Here is a 15,206-nt window from a genome sequence, read left to right as displayed (position 1 = left end):
CCCCAGTCCTTCCGAACTTCGCTCGGGCCCTAGACCGACCCCCAGCCCCCGAGGGAAGCGACCGCCTCCGGCCTCCGCGCCGCCTTCTCGGCTGTTCCGTGGTCCTTCCGGCTCAGGCAAGAGGTCACCCTCTCTCCACCGCAGGCCCGTCCACAGGAGCCCATTGCCGAACTCTCGGATGAGATGGTAGTGTCGGAGCCCAGCACCCCTGTGTCGGCCCAGGTTCGGGGCCACCAGAGGCCGCCCGAGCGTCGCCCCCCAGCGTTTCCTCCTAGGCCCCTTGGGGCACCGTGTCCCAGAGACACTACCCAATAAAGAGCACGTTTGTATCTCCATAAACTGGCCTTATCCGGAGGGGAGGGCTGGCTGCGTTCATGATAACCCACTATACACACCCCTCACAGGCACACCCCTCCCACCCTTAAGTACAGCATACACATAGCACACAGAAAACTCTGCTCACCACAACGTGCATATCTGCACACGCTGTCAGCACACACAGTGCGGACACATACCCCTGCTGCCCACACACCCCACAGCACAAGCACCCCACACCATTACTGCCATACAGGCTTCACATACACAGTGAGTTAACAGCCTCTGTGCAAGGCAAGGGGTGAGAAGCACCGACCAATGAGAGAACAAAGAAGGAAAAAAACAATTACAGAAGAATGTGGAAAAGTCTTAGAGCTGAATTTCCCACATTCCGCGCATCACACCCCTGCATTTTTTTGGCACAAGGGCTCGAGTCAGAATACACCTCAAAGCACATAGAGGAGGGGAAAGGCTGGTGGTTACATCTTGTTTTTTCCAGGGTCATCAAGGGCCCCTCCTGCTGCTCCAGTTCTGCCTGCTCCCAACCTTCACCTTTCATCCAGACCCAGGAGCTTGAGTGGGTAGGACCACTGCCCAACTTCTCTACCCACCATAGCTCTAGGGAGGTCTCAGGAAAGCAGGGAAGGGGAAGCCAGGAGCAAGCCAGGAGAAGGGCAGTGTTTGTAAGTGGAGGCAAAAAACCCGTTGCCGTCGAGTTGATTCCAACTCATAGTGACCCTGTAGGACAGGGTAGAACTGCCCCATTGAGCTTCCAAGGCTATAATCTTTACAGAAGCAGACTGCCACATTTTTCTCCGGCAGAGTGACTGGTGGGTTTGATCTGATGACCCTTCAGTTAGCAGCCAAGTGCTTAAGCACTCTACCATCAGGGCTCCTTAAGTGGAGGAAGGTTGTGCAGAAAAGCCAACCCTTCAGGGACAGAGGGGCTGGGTGAGAATAGAACCAGGATGGAATGGACAGAGCACTCGCTGACTGGAAGCCAGGATCTGTGTTCTAGGCTTGGCTCTCTATGACCTCCCAGGACGATACCAGGCCACATGTGTCCCTCCTTTGTTGGCCCAGATATCTGTCTGAGGTTCTTCTGGCCGATTTATGACTCCGGGTCAGATGTCAACAGTCACTCTTCCCCAAAATGGTTATTATATTAGTGAAGGTTTTTGAACTCTCACAATGTGTTAAGTGCTTTCTCTTATTTCATCTGTATAACCTCATGAATTCAGTATTCTCAGGACCATTTTACAGATGAGGAAATCAAGGCACAGAGGGTAAGTGATTTGCCCGAGTTCCCATTGTTAATAAGGATAAACATGAGGATTCAACTGCAGGTTCTCCTAACTCAGAGCGCATCTTCTGAATGAAGAGCTAGGCTCCCACCCTCCCTAGGCTTTCTGGTCAATCCAAAAAGCATCCAAAACTCAATCACTTCTCATTGTATTCAGAGAAATATTTTTAAGAGAGAAGGTGGGAAGACGGTTAAAAAAAGATTCCAGTGGTAGAAATGTGGACATAATAAAAGCACCAAGTATGCAGACATACATGGGAGAAGGGACCAGAGGAAAGGCCATTCAGATCTCACCCAGTGAAGGCCCAGTGCAGCCCCCCAAAGAGTACAGCCCCCCAAAGTCTGGTCCCTGAGCTCCCAGCCTGTCTGAGCCCTATCCAAGGACCGGGAATAGTCAGAATCCCAGCAGGAGGCTCCAGTCCCCAAAATGGCCACACAGCCCTACTCACTCCACTTCCTCCTCCCCAGCAAAGGACTCCAGTCCCCAAAGTGCTAATAACACAGAGGTTTTAATGCATAAGGCACATGGGAGCTGGGATCATTAGGCATCTTCATGCCCAAAGGGCCCAGCAGGCTGAGCAAAACATTAGGGGTCATCCCCAGTCTTTCCCTGCCAGGTACCCTAGAGAGCCCCTGGAGAGGGGTTGGGGCATCCAGTCTTTGGCTTGGTGCCTGGGGGCAGGAAGAGACTAGCATGGTCCCAGCTACTCCCCTGGGGGTATTGCCACCAAGGGGAAGCTCTTTGGTCCAAAAACTCCAGTCAGTGCAAATGTTTAGGGGTGAAGCTCTGTGGGAGTCAGGGTGGCACAGTACCCCAGGGCTGGGTAGTTTCTGGACAGACCCCTCATCCCTCACGGCAACATGTGGGCTTCTTCTTGCTGGCTGTTAGGTAGAGATTGCTGTCATCGCTCTTGATACCTGAAGAAGGGTGGGGAATATGTGAATCAGGGATTGGAAGTCCCTCTTCCTCTCTGCCACCCTCATCCAGGCGGGCACTCACGGACAACATCCCCAATGCGCCGGGCCCCTGACTTCTCCAGCTCAGCCAGCACGTTGGCCTCAAAGGTCAGTGCCGCCACCCGGAAGAAGAATTCCCGGACATTCTCACCTGGACACAGGGAGCATGTGGGCACTCAGGGGCAGTGTCAGGCCTGGGCGCATTGGGCACAGCTTAGAGGTGAAGTGAGAAGGAAAGCTAGGCATGGAGCAGCAGAAGACCTAAAGCTTCTGACTCACCGGTGAGTGATGACACTGCCCAGTACTCAGCCTTCATCTCTTGGGCCACCTTGACTGCATCTTTCTCCATCAGCACATACTGAGCAGGGGTCTGAGGGAAGGTCAGAGTCAGAGGGTGGATGGAGAGTTTCCCCAGCAAGGCGAACAGCCCTCCCCCTGGCACACTCACACTCAGATCCTTCTTGGAACCCACGAGGAAGAGAAGCACGCTGGAAGGGTCATTCTCCTTGAGTGCATCAGCTAGCCACTGCCTGCCACGGAGGGGCGGGGGTATGAGCCTGACCAGCTCTTCCCCCCAACACTAACATGCCTAATTACTCCCTCTCTGGTCCTAGATGCCTTCTTCTTCCCTACCATGCCCCTGACCACCCCTTTTCTGAACCCTCTCCTCCCAGAGCCCCCTGTTTAAGTTTTAGTATGCCCACATACTTGGTATGTTCCAAAGAGGCCACATCATTCAGGTTGAAGACAATGATGATGGCTACAAGAGTGGCAGAAACAGCACCCGTTGTTGGGGAAGACACTCATGGCTCACTTCCCCAACTGCCCTAGCCCTAGATTAGAGGCCAGGTGCATTCTCAGGCCCCCTACCCCACCTCACCCAGCCTCTGACCTTGAGCTCCTCGGTAGTAGGTGGATGCAATGCATTTGAACCTCTCCTGTCCAGCGGTATCCCAGCTGAGAAGAAGGAGGGGTGAAGCACAGGTGTGTGTGGGAGAATGAGAGGTAAGTGTTGGGGGAAGGGAAGGCTCAAAGAGGTAGAGGAAGCACTCACAGCTGCAGACTGAAGGGGACACCCAACACTTCAAATCGTTCCATCTCAAAGTCTACACCAATGGTGGCCTTATAATTCTTATCAAAGGTGTCTTTGCAGAACCTGAGGGGACACCAGAAGCTCTGGGCCTTTGCCCAGACCGCCTGACTTGGCCTAGCCCCACCGTGCCTAGCCCAGCCCAGCTCCAGCACCCCCTTACCTATTAATGAGGCAAGTTTTCCCCACTGACAGGTCTCCTACAACAATGACCTTGGAGATCTTAAATCTGCTGGACACAAAAATGGGCAGGGCGAATGGGTACCAGCCCCTTCATGCTAGGTAGTTCAAATACCCCCTACAAGTTTCAGAAAGGTAACTGTACCCAGACTGAGGTTACCGTAGACACTAGACCTCCCAGGCAGCTGCTGCCCAAACAGATAAGCTTGGGGCGCAAGGGTGTTTTGTGCTTTAGCCTCAGAGAGACATCAGTTTGAATCCCAGTTCTCATGCTTACTGGCTGTGTCACTTTGGACAAGTCACTTTTGGACCTCAGTTTCAACATTTATTAAATGAAGGTATAGGATATACTTTACTGGGTTTTTGTGAAGGTTAAAACGAGATCCAGGTGCCACTGAGTCGATTCCAACTCATGGCGACCCCATGTGTATCAGAGTACAACTGTGCTCCAAGGGGCTTTCAATGGCTGGTTTTCTGGAAGTAGACCACCAGGCCTTTCTTCCACGGTGCCTTCAGGTGCAACTGAACCTCCAACTTTTAGGTTAGCAGCCAAGCGTATTAATAGTTTGCATCACTCAGGGGCTCCTAAAATGAAAAATGCCCTATATTCTAAGATACATCTCTGTTAAATGTACCTTAAAAGACCCAACACACTGCCTGGCACACAGTAAATGTTCAATGATAACAATTGTTACTAGTGTTACTTTTTTTTCTTTTTTTGCCCACAATACAACTTATCCCTGTAGGCACAGCCCCCTGCGCTGGGGTTGGGGGATGGTGTGTGGGGAGCTGAGCAGGTGACCACCCACGCTGGGCACTTTCTCTGTGTCAGTTATCTGCCACCTTTCTACCCCATCCCATCTCACAGGACCCTCACAACAACCCTGTTGGGAGGAAGGGGGAGAATATGGGAGCTTAAAAAGGGGGAAAAACCACAGAGCTGGCAGGGGCTGAAATGGAGTCCCAAGGGGGTGGTTATGTACCCTTGCTGTGACTACAGGGTTTCCGGGGACTCCCTTTCTTTGTTATGGGTGTTTTCAACTCACCCCACGGTGCCTGTCCGGTGCTCCTGGCAGGCGCAGGTGACCCGGGGGTGGAAGTCTTTGTGCACTTGCAAAGCGGCCTCCTTCCTCAGGCACTGAGTGAGAAGGGTGGAGGAGAATGGGGCTCACCCACTCCTTGCTCTAGTCCCCCTGCCAAACAGCCCGGAGAGACCACCCAGAAGCACCAGGCCTAACAGGGCGGCAGGTCTGGGCTCAGTCCTCTGAAACCGGTCTGTTGCCGCCTCTTCCCCGCCCACTCCCCGCGGCAGAGAGAGGCCCGACGTGGCGCTGGCGCCTACCTGGGGCAGCTCGGCCAGGACGCGGTCCTTCCGCACAGGCGCCAGTATGTTCATCTTGTCTGCGTTCTTGCCGAGTGCCCTGAGAGGGCGCGGAGGCCTGATCCGCCCTGGCGACCCGGGCCCGTGGAGACACAACAATCACCCGCGGCCGGGGTGTCCCGACTATAACTCGGGGCCACGGCGAGCCTACGGGTGCCCGCGGCCTTGGAGGTGCTACAACCACCGCCGGCCACGCAGAGCCTATGGGAGCCCGAGGCCTCGGAGACGCTACGACCACCGCTGGCCACGGGGATGGGACGATCACCCGAGGCCGAGGCGAGCCCACAATCACCCGGGCCCGGGGTGTCCCGAAGACGACTCGGGAGCGGGGAGACCCCTCAGACGCCAAATGGGGGCGGGGAGTCCCGTCCGGGGGTGCCCGAGCCCTTGCAGACCCTACAATGACGCGGGGCCGAATAGTCCCCACAATAATCCGGGGCCGCCGAGACCTGACGACAACTCGGGATTGAGGCGGCCCTACCATAACAGGGCGGCCTCGGGGCGCAGAGCGGCCCCGCCACACGGGGTCAGTGTAGGCAAGGGTGGCGCAGCCAAGGCCCGCAGGACGGTAGGCGCGGGGGCGAGGGGCCCAGGCTGCTGCACGGCTACGCGTCCCACTCTGCTAGCCCTCTGCGGGTGCTGTAACTTGATCCCCGGAAATTCCTGGAGAAAGGCCGCCCCCCGCCCCTCTCCCGACAGCCCCGGGCCTCCCAGCCCGCCCCAGCCTCCCCCTCCTGTTCTCATCTCTGCGCTGCCGGGGCTCAGGCTCCTCCGCCAGAAGCCTCACGGAACACCAAGACCCGCCCCCACTTAGGCCCAAGCCTGTCGAGATCGGGAGCCCCCAAGCCGCTCTCCCCTGCACCCCTGTGCCTCCTACGGGGACCCTTACCCAGCCGAACTGGTGATGGGGAATCAGGGCTTGCTGTGCAGTATTTGACTAGGCCAGGAGACGGCGGGGAGGGGAAAGAGGGAGAGAAGGGGCCCAAGGAGAGGCGGCGCTTCCCTCGTCGACTCCAGGCCCAGGACGTGACTCAGAGTCTGCCCCCGCTCACCCTTCTGCCCGTGTTTGGGGGGAGAGGGGGGCGGTATGTGAAGGAAGGCGGGGAAGCGCGTAAAGGGGATGCCAGGGTCGGAACGGGATGCCCACCGAGGAGAGAGACATTTGAAGTCTGGAACCTCCTCCAAGGCTGCTGTGTAGATTGGGGGTGCTGAAAACCAAGCTGTCTCCTTCTAGGGAGGATAAAGAAGGGCTAAGTGGACCGGGAACTCCGCCCTTCGGGGGAAGTCACTGCTCTGGACGTGTGGATCCCTCTGGTATAGAATCTTCCCCCTTCCCCCAAGGGACAACTTTTCCTTTTTTGCAAAATCCTCTTGGACTTTGGTCAAAGGGGAAATCTGGCCCCAGAAGGGGAGGGGCAAAACAGGGAGGGATGAAGGGGAGGGGAGGCACAGATCCTCAGAGAAGACATTTACCTGAACAACACCAGGCCTTGCTCTTGGTCAGGATCTGAACTTGAGGATGCAAAGGTGACTGGGGTAGGAGAGGGGACTCTGAGTGAAGTTATTCACTGGAAGGACTAGCGAGTACTGGGGAAAATCTTGAGCTGAGTGTTTAAATACTGGTAGAACTTCCTCAAGAGTATTATCGGGAAAACGCACGAAGTCTGACATTGTCACAGGTAAAGGGGAGGTGGGAGAACTAACGTGCCCTCCATGCACCTACTCGGATACTTCTTTCCCTTTGCCTAACTAGATTTTACCGCCACCAAATCAGGCGTTATTGATAAACGACGTCTCCTTTCAGCACCTTATTTTCCACAGGTGTCGACTGAGGGAGTAAAACACCCGTTGCCGTGGAATCAATTCCGACTCATAGTGACCCTACAGGTGTTGACTGACGGAGTAGGACTGGGCAAACCCTGCTCTAACGTTCTACAAATTTGCTTCGCTGTCCCCGAATCAGCCTAACTGTAGTCTTTCAGGTGGCAGTGTTACTGTCTCCTGGCGCTGCAGGCCATCCTTCTTGAGACCAGAAGTTGCTCAAAGTGGGAAGCGTACGACCAGACCCAAGCAACAACCGGCTACGCCATCCACAAGCCAGAGCAAGTCAACACGTGTCCTAAAAAAACTACAACTCCCAAGAAGCTTTAGTGCCTTACAGGAACAGGGGTTGGCGCATGCTTATTCCTTCCCGTAGAGAAATTAAATCTAACTACCATTCCCGGCGGGCGCCACGCTACAAATTATCCAATCCGCTGTAAGTGGAACCATCGCGAGTCTTCTGTGAGACTTGATTCTATAAGCCCGTGAGAACGGTCGTGGAAAAACCCTTTTTACGAAGATGGCGCCGAAAGCTAAGAAGGAAGGTGTGTGTCGGGGCTAGGGGCCACCCCAGGCTTGTGTGAAATCCTCGCAGAGGGAACGAACTGGGAGGATAGCTTCTGGGCTCATCCCCGGGGGATCTGCTCGGGAGCAGCTGACTGCATTTCGGCTTCGCGGCGGCCTATGTGGGCCGCGTGGGCCCAGCCGCATGGGCCGGGCTCCAGTGACGGAGAAGGTGGAGTAGGCAATCCGGCACGGCATCATCCGCCGGGGAGAGCCAGTCGGCCCCTTCCTCGGAGGAGCTACACACGTCCACATGCTGGAGCTGCTTGTCTCCAGAGCTAAAAGAAATTCGTGCCCTCAGTTTTACCTTGTACTTTTTTTTTTTTTTTTTTTTTGGTTAAACGAGGCTGCATAGACCCCCAGAGCAGTATGTATGCAATCCTTAATAACCTTGCTGGCAAGTGTCAAGCGTTCGATCAGTGCTAGTCGTTTTTTTCTTCGTTGTGTCCTTGGATTACACCAAGTAGATCTCCTTTGTCCTCAGTGTCGTGCATGTGATGGAAAAATTTTAATTTCCTGAGACTTGTGATGTCTTCAAAGGAACCACTGATGCACGTGTGGTCAGGGGCGCCCACCACAGGTATTGAGGCCAAAAGTGATGGATTTCTGAGTCCTGCACCCTCGTTTTCTTTTTTTCCCCAGCCCCTGCGCCTCCCAAAACTGAAGCCAAAGCAAAGGCGTTGAAGGCGAAGAAGGCAGTGCTGAAAGGCGTCCATAGCCACAAAAAAAAGAAGATCCGCACTTCACCCACCTTCCGGCGGCCCAAGACACTGAGGCTGCGAAGGCAGCCCAAATATCCTCGGAAGAGCGCCCCCAGGAGAAACAAGTCAGTATTCCCTTGTATATGTGGAGAAATATTTGACTGTTCTCCGTTGGTAATTTGGAGATACACATTTGCCCAACCTAGAGCATGGCTTAGGAGAAACATGTCGGTACTCAGTAGCTTCCGTAATGGGAACGTGAGGAGATGGTTTTTGCCGTATGTAAAAACAAGAGAAGTTTTTACAATTGGTGCTAATTCTGTTTAAATCAACTCCGAGTCACTCAGATTTTCTGTTAGGTTAATTATTGCCTTATATGTGATAAGGGCTTGACAGTCCACTTAACTGAGACAATAGAGAAGGCTTAGATGTCCTTATTTTGGAGTCCTGGGTTTTGCTGTAGTGAAAAGTCCTGGAGAGCAAGGATGTGGGTTGATTCTAGATTGATGATGGGAACAGTGATGGCCTGCAACAATGTATAGAAAGCTTTTTCATTTACTTCCAAAGTTTCACACTGTGTTCAAGGATTGGTGGGTGCGTGGGTAGGTGGATGGGGACAGTGAGGCAGGTTGGGGTTCTTGTGTATTTTGGTGTCAAACTACTGCAAAAATTTAGGGACCAGAAGTTAGAGCCATGATAGTAGGTGACACCAGTGGGTTTCTCTTCCTCCCACTGCTTCCTAAGGGAGAGGTAGGAAAGTGGATTGTGTGCATAGAGGACAGCAGTTAAAAGAAAACAACCCCTACCCCCAGTCCCCTCACCCACTTGGACATAGAACTTAGTGTGGTGAGAGTTTGAGACCATACCTCAGCCTTCGAGATAAGAAGCAGTGTCTGGGTGGACAGAACTTGGCTTGTCTAAATTACAGGAGAAAAGCTGTGTTACAGGTGTGCTCAAGCTACTGTGAATTTAACCTGAGCTATAAATATTCCTGTCAAGAATCAGTGGGCTCTGGAGCATAGAGCCAGTTTTCAGCAAAGGGGGTAGAAATAGTCTCACAGTGAATGAAACCCTAACCTGGGTTTCCAGTCTAGCCTAGTGCTCTTGAGGTAAGTTGCTTAGCCTCTCAAGTCTAAAATTTCTTTAAGTGAGACTTTATTCTGCCCCTCAGGAATGTTAAATAAGATAAAGAATGTTTAAGATTTGGAACTCAAAGATGAGCCTTTCAAGAGAAAGTGCACAAAGTCTTTAACCCCCATCTGGGGCTCAGAGTCCCTAGGTTTCATGGTGCAGATGATGACGTCTATTCAGCGACCAAAGTCTGACCAAAATGATTGCTACCTTATTGTCTGATGCACTGGGCTCCAAAAGAGAGCACATCTTTTCTTCACCTACTAGGCCTAGGCCAGGTGACCCCATTTTGCCTCTTCCCCAGGCTTGACCACTATGCCATCATTAAGTTCCCTCTGACCACTGAGTCAGCCATGAAGAAGATAGAAGATAACAACACACTTGTGTTCATTGTGGATGTCAAGGCCAACAAGCACCAGATCAAACAGGCTGTGAAGAAGCTCTATGACATCGATGTGGCCAAGGTCAACACCTTGATTAGGTAAGTGGGGTCCTGTGGGATGGCAGGGGGAAGCTCGGGCCACAGTTAAGAGCCAGAAGTCCTGAACGGCATGGGATTTTTTGATGCTACTTCTACTCTTGAGGTCAGAGGTCGGTTTGGTAGTTTGCAAGCCTAGAGAAAAGAGCAGCTCCTGCTGTAACTGTATTCCTTTGTATGGAGTATGGGCTTTTCAGGGGGCAGGGGCAGGTTCTAGAATTAAACAGTTGTGTCGCATTACTTAGGTTTGATTCCTAAATGTCTTGTGGCCTATGGTGTTTCCCATAAAAGGGAATAGAGAATTAGCTTAATTTGTGACTTTGTGGCTCTTATACCACCCTCTGTGCAAATGATGGAAAAATCACTATTTGGAAAAGAATGACATGAAGAAAGGAACCGCTGATGTGCCAGAGGACTAAGGGAGGAAGGGCGGGAATGGAGGCAGTGCGAACACTCAGGACTAAGGCTCCCTTCTCCACCCCAGACCCGATGGAGAGAAGAAGGCATATGTTCGACTGGCTCCTGACTATGATGCTTTGGATGTTGCCAACAAAGTAAGCTTCCTCTTCTACAAACTCCCTAACACCCACCCCCTGGGTACAGATGATGCCTCTGTTAGTGACCAAAGCCTGATGTTTGGTGATGAGTCTTAACTGACTGACTGCACCCTATCCGTAACAGGCCTCGCCCTCGTTTTTTTTTTTTAACCATAACATTCCAACTTAATCTTCACGTTTCAGCTCTTAGTAACAAAGCTCCCTTTTGTTTTTCAGATTGGGATCATATAAACTGAGTCCAGCTGGCTAATTCTAAATATAAATTTTTTCACCACATATGCTTCTTGTCTTTGTATCTGTTTCTGGTTGGGCTGGGGTGAAGCCATGCTATGGTACACAGCTACGGGGCCTGGGCAAGACTCTTAAGTCTGCTTTGTTGCTATTAAAACACTCAGCCCTGACACCCCACCATACTCGTAACCCCTGGTGGTAGGAGCTTACGTACCAGACATACTTTGTGACCCAGATTAAGGTTAGCTGTCCTAAGACAACTTCACTGAGAGTTTTCATTAGCATCCATTACCGGGCAGTGTGTGGGTTGGCTGGCTTTCGGGTAGCACCCAGTCCCCACACACCCATCTACCGTGTCCAACCGGTCTGTCTGCTTCCCTCACCGCTTGCCCAAGAAAGGACAAGGACTTCAGAGGAGTGCTTTCATAGTATTTTCAATACCAGGTGCCCAAGGTTAGAGGTTGGTCACAAAGAACACCCCAGGCTTGGGGTGAAGTCCTAGTTGTTGTGTGAATTTGCTCTCCTAGGCTGTGTTTCCTGGCCTTGCCATGAGTCCCAGGCTCTGCTCTCACTCAGTCAAGAATTTGTCTTTGTGTTTCTGGCTGGGGACACGTTCAGGGCAGAAGTCAGAGCGAAGGAGGCGGGAAAAGTAGATGAGGATCATCACGTCCAGCATGAGCAGGATGCCCAGTAGAAAGGTACCCAGGTTCCTCTGGCCGGTGTAACGCAGGAAGAAATGGGTGAGGTAGGCCTGAGGAGCTAGGCGGAAGAGAAAGTACATGACCAGGTTGACATACTTGTTGACCCGGTAGAGAAGGAGATCCTGGGCATTGTTAATCTTCATCATCATGCGGATGGTAAGGAAGATGTTGCTGACCTCCACTAGTAGTGTTAGGACGCCCCCACCAACAAAGCTGCTCCAAAATATGCCTGAGAAGAAGGCACCCATGGCCTAGAAGGTGAAGAACAGGGGTTAGGGACCAGAGATGCCAAAACTTTCTTGGAAGTTGGTAGGAGTGTGATCACAACAGAGTTGGAAGCCCCCTCTTTCCTCCTGATGTAGTTAAAATGTCTTCTTCATTCAACATTAAACCTTGATCTCTGATCATAGGGCCTGGCACTGAGTGGAATTTCCAGCCTATTTAAGGAGGTGCAAGGTGCACTGGGGAAACCCTGGTGGTGTAGTGGTTAAGTGCTCTGGCTGCTAACCAAGAGGTCAGCAGTTTGAATCCAGAAGCTGCTCCTTAGAAACCCTATGGGGCAGCTCTACTCTGTCCTGTAGGGCTATGAGTTGAAACAGGCTCAACAGCAACAAGTTTGTTTTTTGGTTTAGGTGGGACCAAGGATTGCAGGCCTCAAGTGGGGAGCGTAGGGACAGTGCCAACCCTCAGCTTTTAGCATGAGAAAAGATGTAGGACAAGGGTAAGACCAGGGTTAAGAGAAGATGGCCTTCTCAGGTTCAGACTGGGTTGAGACCCAGTAGCCAGCACCAGGTCTATACCCCAGCCCCTGCTCACTTACCATGACGTGGTGGACAAGATATTCCCAAGAAGCTCGAGCCTGGCGGCTCACCACGATGTCTACCGTGTCGTGGATGAAATAACCTAGTGGAGGAATGGAAGGATAGGTCATGAAAAGGGCTGAAAAGCTTTCTTCTACCAACTTTGGCTTCCTGGGCAAGACCTACCTGCAGAGAAGCAGACAAGTAGATAGCCAGAAAGTGACCATGCCGTCTCAATCTCCACCAGCATTTCAGGGGTCTGCCATACACTGGAAGGGAGGAAAGAAGCGAGGCTCCCACCGTTTCGGCACTCCAAAGGGCCCTGGCCCTCAAATCCCCAATTACTGTTGGCAGTCCTGGGGGAGTCTGGGCCAGCCGCTCGCGCTATTGGCTGACTAGGGAGCAAGGAGGGGATTGGCCGAAACGCTGTGCCTCCGGTTTCCCAGGTGAGACTCCCCCTCCCCTGGGGCCGCTTCCACTCCTGGTTGGATAGGATTCCAAAATAGAGAATCAGGTGAGACTGCAGGGCCTCAGCCGCCCGTGGGCGATGAAGTAAAGCAAGAGCCAGTTTCAGCTCCCTGTGCACGGATCCCCTAGCTACCTTCAGTCCCCCAATCGCTTACTCACCACAGTAGCGCCCAGATTCCAGAAACTATGGAGTGAGCAAAGGAGACGAGCAGGTTGTGCCAGCGCCAGGTGCGCAGGGAGTCGGCACGCACGTGCGCGGGCAGGGGCAGGCGACAGAGCGCGCGCCGGAGCGCCCGGAAGGTCAGCGTGGCGCCCAGGAGCAGCGGCAAGGCGGGGTGCAGCAGAAGGGGCATACTGGCCCTCCCTGCCGTCTGTCTGCCCGCCTTCTTGGCGGCTGCCTCAGGTTGTTCGGGGAACAGGCTCCTTCTCAGGCCAGTCCGCCCCGAACACCTCTCCTGCCGCCGCCGGCCCTCGCGCCGGCCGCCAGCCTCGCACACTTTCCGCGGAGCCCTTTAGGCCCCTTCGCTCCGCCCGGCCCCTCCCCGCGCGGCCTCTGCCCCCGCCCCCAGCCGCCCGCGCCCCCGCCCCGCCCCGTCCGCCCGCCCCCGCTCCCCGGCGCCTGTGCCGCGCGGAGGGCGCGAGCCCCATTTCCCGGGCGCCTCCCGGGCCCCGCCAGGCCCCCGAAGGCTTCGGGCGAAGAGGGGCTGTCCCGGAGGCTCTGCTGCCGAGGCACCCCGCGCTGGCGCTTCCCGACTGCTGACGGAGTACGCTCCCGCCCTCGCTCGCTTGGCCTTATTAATCCGCGTCCCCACTTTCCCCGGGGCCACCGGCTTCCCCGCCCTGGGCGGGGACTGAGAGAAACCTCCCCACCCTCAACTTCTTTCTGAGCAAAGTTGGGCGGGACCTGTCACCCACGCCCCTTAAGCCCTGGTCCTGCGGAGGGGTCGGAGGCCCGGATCGGACGATGATTTCTGCACAGACCCTGTTCCTGCACTGGACCCACTAGCTTCTTCAGGCCAAGATGGTCGTGCTTACCTGCTCCTATTTCCCACCACCACCCCCCGCACCAAGTGGGTGCTTAGGAACTATTAACTCACCACCTCTTCTCCCAGCTGCTCCTGGGCTCCTGGGGCCAGGCGGCTGTCACAATCCTCCCTCAGACAGTCCCAGTCCTCTTCTGGCTCCCTGGAGGCTGGGGCGGGGAAGACCGACGCTTTGCCCAGGCTACTGGAGTGACCCTCATTCTCCAGCCCAAGGGCCTGGAGCAATTGCGGCTCGCGGCCACTAGGTGCCAGCCTGTCCTCATTGTGGCGAGGGCCTCCTGCCTTCAACGAGCATGGCAGTTGCGTTTTAGGAAAGTTAGACTCTGGGCAAAGGGAGGAAGCGGTTGAGCCCCGAGGGGGTAGGAAGGGACCAGGGGCTAGGGGAAAGGTGCTGCGGGAGGGAAGAGAAAGCCAGAAGTATGGGGCGCCAGAGACCCAGGGACTAAGCAGTTTGGGTGTTTGTTCTGCCTCCTCTGACAGCTCCAAGGTTACACATTAACCCCTGTGGGCCTCCTGGGTCAACCTCGGCCTGTTGGTTTCTAGGTGAGGGCACTAGTGTCCCGGGTGAACGGCTTTCCCTCTCTGCACTCCCCTTTGCTTACAGGGCAGCTTTGTCCACCTGCCTACAACGACCTGAGCCAGAGACTGAGGGGCTCTCGTGGTCATTCCATGCGCGTTGGTTTGGGGCGGGGACAGAGGATAAACACCCGTTTCCTCAACATACCTCGCTCACTCAGAAATAAAGATACTAACCTTGAGCTAATCACCATCCTCCTTCTTATGACTGAGATTTTCATGGAGCTCCCGCAGAGCAGGAGCCGCCGGAGAGAACCTTGAATTAAACTGACTTCCCATCAAGACCCGAGATGGTGATACCAGCCAGCACCCCCTACCTCTAGGCAGACCTTGCACCTATCCCAGACAGGAGTCCACCTATCTCCCATCTTCCCCCCATTAAGTTTTTTCTAGTTGAACGCTGAGGGCAGAGCACCCTGCTGCAGCGTTGCGTGTGTGGAGGGGACAGTTGAAGGATGCTGACAAGCGCGGTGCTCACTACTCGGGACAGACTGAAAACTGTGTCACATCCTCCCCAGGTGAATCAAACTGCACAGCTCGGGGTTTCCCCGGTCCCTCCCTAGGCAAACATGAAACTAACCCTGCTCCCTACCCCGCAGACCGAAAGGGCTGACACTCTCGGTTCAGTTTTGGTTAAGTATTTATCGTTTCCGTGCCAGTGCGAATCCGCCCTCTCCTTCTGAAATAACGTCACTCTTGGGCAGAGGGAGGTGGGTCCTCGCTTCCCACCCCCAGCTGGTCTGCGGAAGGTCAATTCTCGGGGCACGGTACCCTTCAGGTGTATCGAGGCTTTGCGAGGACTGGATTGGGCCACACGTGTGGGGAGCGACGGTACCGTGCTGGCTACAGCGGGGCGCGACAAACAGTGGGATATCACCCCATTCCCCGGACCCTGTGAGGGGCGGGATC

At 54.3% G+C, this 15,206-nt stretch overlaps 3 protein-coding genes and 4 non-coding genes across 15 annotated transcripts in view; 5 read left to right on the top strand and 2 right to left on the bottom strand.

The window, feature by feature from the left end:
* Positions 1-1,780: 1,780 nt before the first annotated feature.
* Positions 1,781-6,476, bottom strand: RAB34 (RAB34, member RAS oncogene family). 7 transcript variants are annotated; one of them, XM_049858866.1, is made up of 11 exons: positions 6,374-6,476; positions 5,188-5,294; positions 4,892-4,983; positions 3,829-3,897; positions 3,630-3,731; positions 3,468-3,532; positions 3,284-3,335; positions 3,024-3,105; positions 2,855-2,945; positions 2,619-2,726; positions 1,783-2,536 (listed from the first exon to the last, which is right to left on the bottom strand). In XM_049858866.1, the coding sequence occupies exons 2-11, from the start codon at positions 5,239-5,241 to the stop codon at positions 2,463-2,465; spliced, it is 789 nt and encodes a 262-aa protein (XP_049714823.1). In that variant the 5' UTR covers positions 5,242-5,294; positions 6,374-6,476; the 3' UTR covers positions 1,783-2,462. The 7 variants fall into 7 exon arrangements, with proteins under 7 accessions (XP_049714829.1, XP_049714823.1, XP_049714827.1 ...); XM_049858870.1 differs by lacking the exon at positions 6,374-6,476 and adding an exon at positions 6,116-6,244; XM_049858871.1 differs by lacking the exon at positions 6,374-6,476 and adding an exon at positions 6,116-6,242 and having other exon boundaries at positions 1,784-2,536; positions 3,829-3,894.
* Positions 6,477-8,099: 1,623 nt separating this feature from the next.
* LOC126063339 (small nucleolar RNA SNORD42) lies at positions 8,100-8,166 on the top strand. The gene has a single exon (XR_007514279.1). It is a non-coding gene; the product is annotated as a small nucleolar RNA SNORD42 (small nucleolar RNA).
* A 50-nt stretch (positions 8,167-8,216) lies between these two features.
* RPL23A (ribosomal protein L23a) lies at positions 8,217-10,756 on the top strand (the record flags this gene model as incomplete). The annotated part of the gene is made up of 4 exons (XM_049861325.1): positions 8,217-8,437; positions 9,748-9,924; positions 10,406-10,475; positions 10,695-10,756. Coding segments are annotated over 4 exons (483 nt in total), but the record flags the coding sequence as incomplete, so codon positions are not given.
* On the top strand, positions 9,599-9,671 carry LOC126063346 (small nucleolar RNA Z17). The gene has a single exon (XR_007514286.1). It is a non-coding gene; the product is annotated as a small nucleolar RNA Z17 (small nucleolar RNA).
* Positions 10,265-10,329, top strand: LOC126063340 (small nucleolar RNA SNORD42). Its single transcript, XR_007514280.1, has one exon. It is a non-coding gene; the product is annotated as a small nucleolar RNA SNORD42 (small nucleolar RNA).
* Positions 10,463-15,206, bottom strand: part of LOC126061954 (protein FAM222B) — an 89,793-nt gene continuing 85,049 nt past the window's right edge. The window contains exons 3-7 of one of the 3 annotated variants that reach the window (XM_049858862.1): positions 15,069-15,189; positions 13,776-13,870; positions 12,397-12,691; positions 12,231-12,313; positions 10,463-11,661 (exon numbers count right to left, since the gene is read on the bottom strand). In XM_049858862.1, coding sequence (XP_049714819.1) covers positions 11,278-11,661; positions 12,231-12,313; positions 12,397-12,691; positions 13,776-13,870; positions 15,069-15,189 — 978 coding nt within the window. In that variant the 3' untranslated portion in view covers positions 10,463-11,277. Of the gene's footprint in view, positions 11,662-12,230; positions 12,314-12,396; positions 12,692-12,837; positions 13,218-13,775; positions 13,871-15,068; positions 15,190-15,206 lie in introns of those variants that run through there. The other 2 variants (XM_049858863.1, XM_049858864.1) reach the window with 2 other exon arrangements.
* LOC126063347 (small nucleolar RNA Z17) lies at positions 10,518-10,589 on the top strand. The gene has a single exon (XR_007514287.1). It is a non-coding gene; the product is annotated as a small nucleolar RNA Z17 (small nucleolar RNA).

The sequence above is a fragment of the Elephas maximus genome, chromosome 19, assembly GCF_024166365.1.
Source record: "Elephas maximus indicus isolate mEleMax1 chromosome 19, mEleMax1 primary haplotype, whole genome shotgun sequence".
Classification (NCBI taxonomy): domain Eukaryota; kingdom Metazoa; phylum Chordata; class Mammalia; order Proboscidea; family Elephantidae; genus Elephas; species Elephas maximus.
Note: the sequence above shows the minus strand (reverse complement) of the source record. Positions and strands in the feature narration are given on the sequence as shown.

Bases quoted from the DNA above. Each gene is read 5' to 3' on its own strand.
- RAB34 (XM_049858866.1), bottom strand. From the start codon at position 5,241: ATGAACATACTGGCGCCTGTGCGGAAGGACCGCGTCCTGGCCGAGCTG. The intron at 3,106-3,283 runs GTATGTGGGCAT...CCTCCGTGGCAG, and splicing joins GCCTCTTTGGAACATACCAA to GCAGTGGCTAGCTGATGCAC. The intron at 2,537-2,618 runs GTGAGTGCCCGC...ACCCTTCTTCAG, and splicing joins GCGCATTGGGGATGTTGTCC to GTATCAAGAGCGATGACAGC.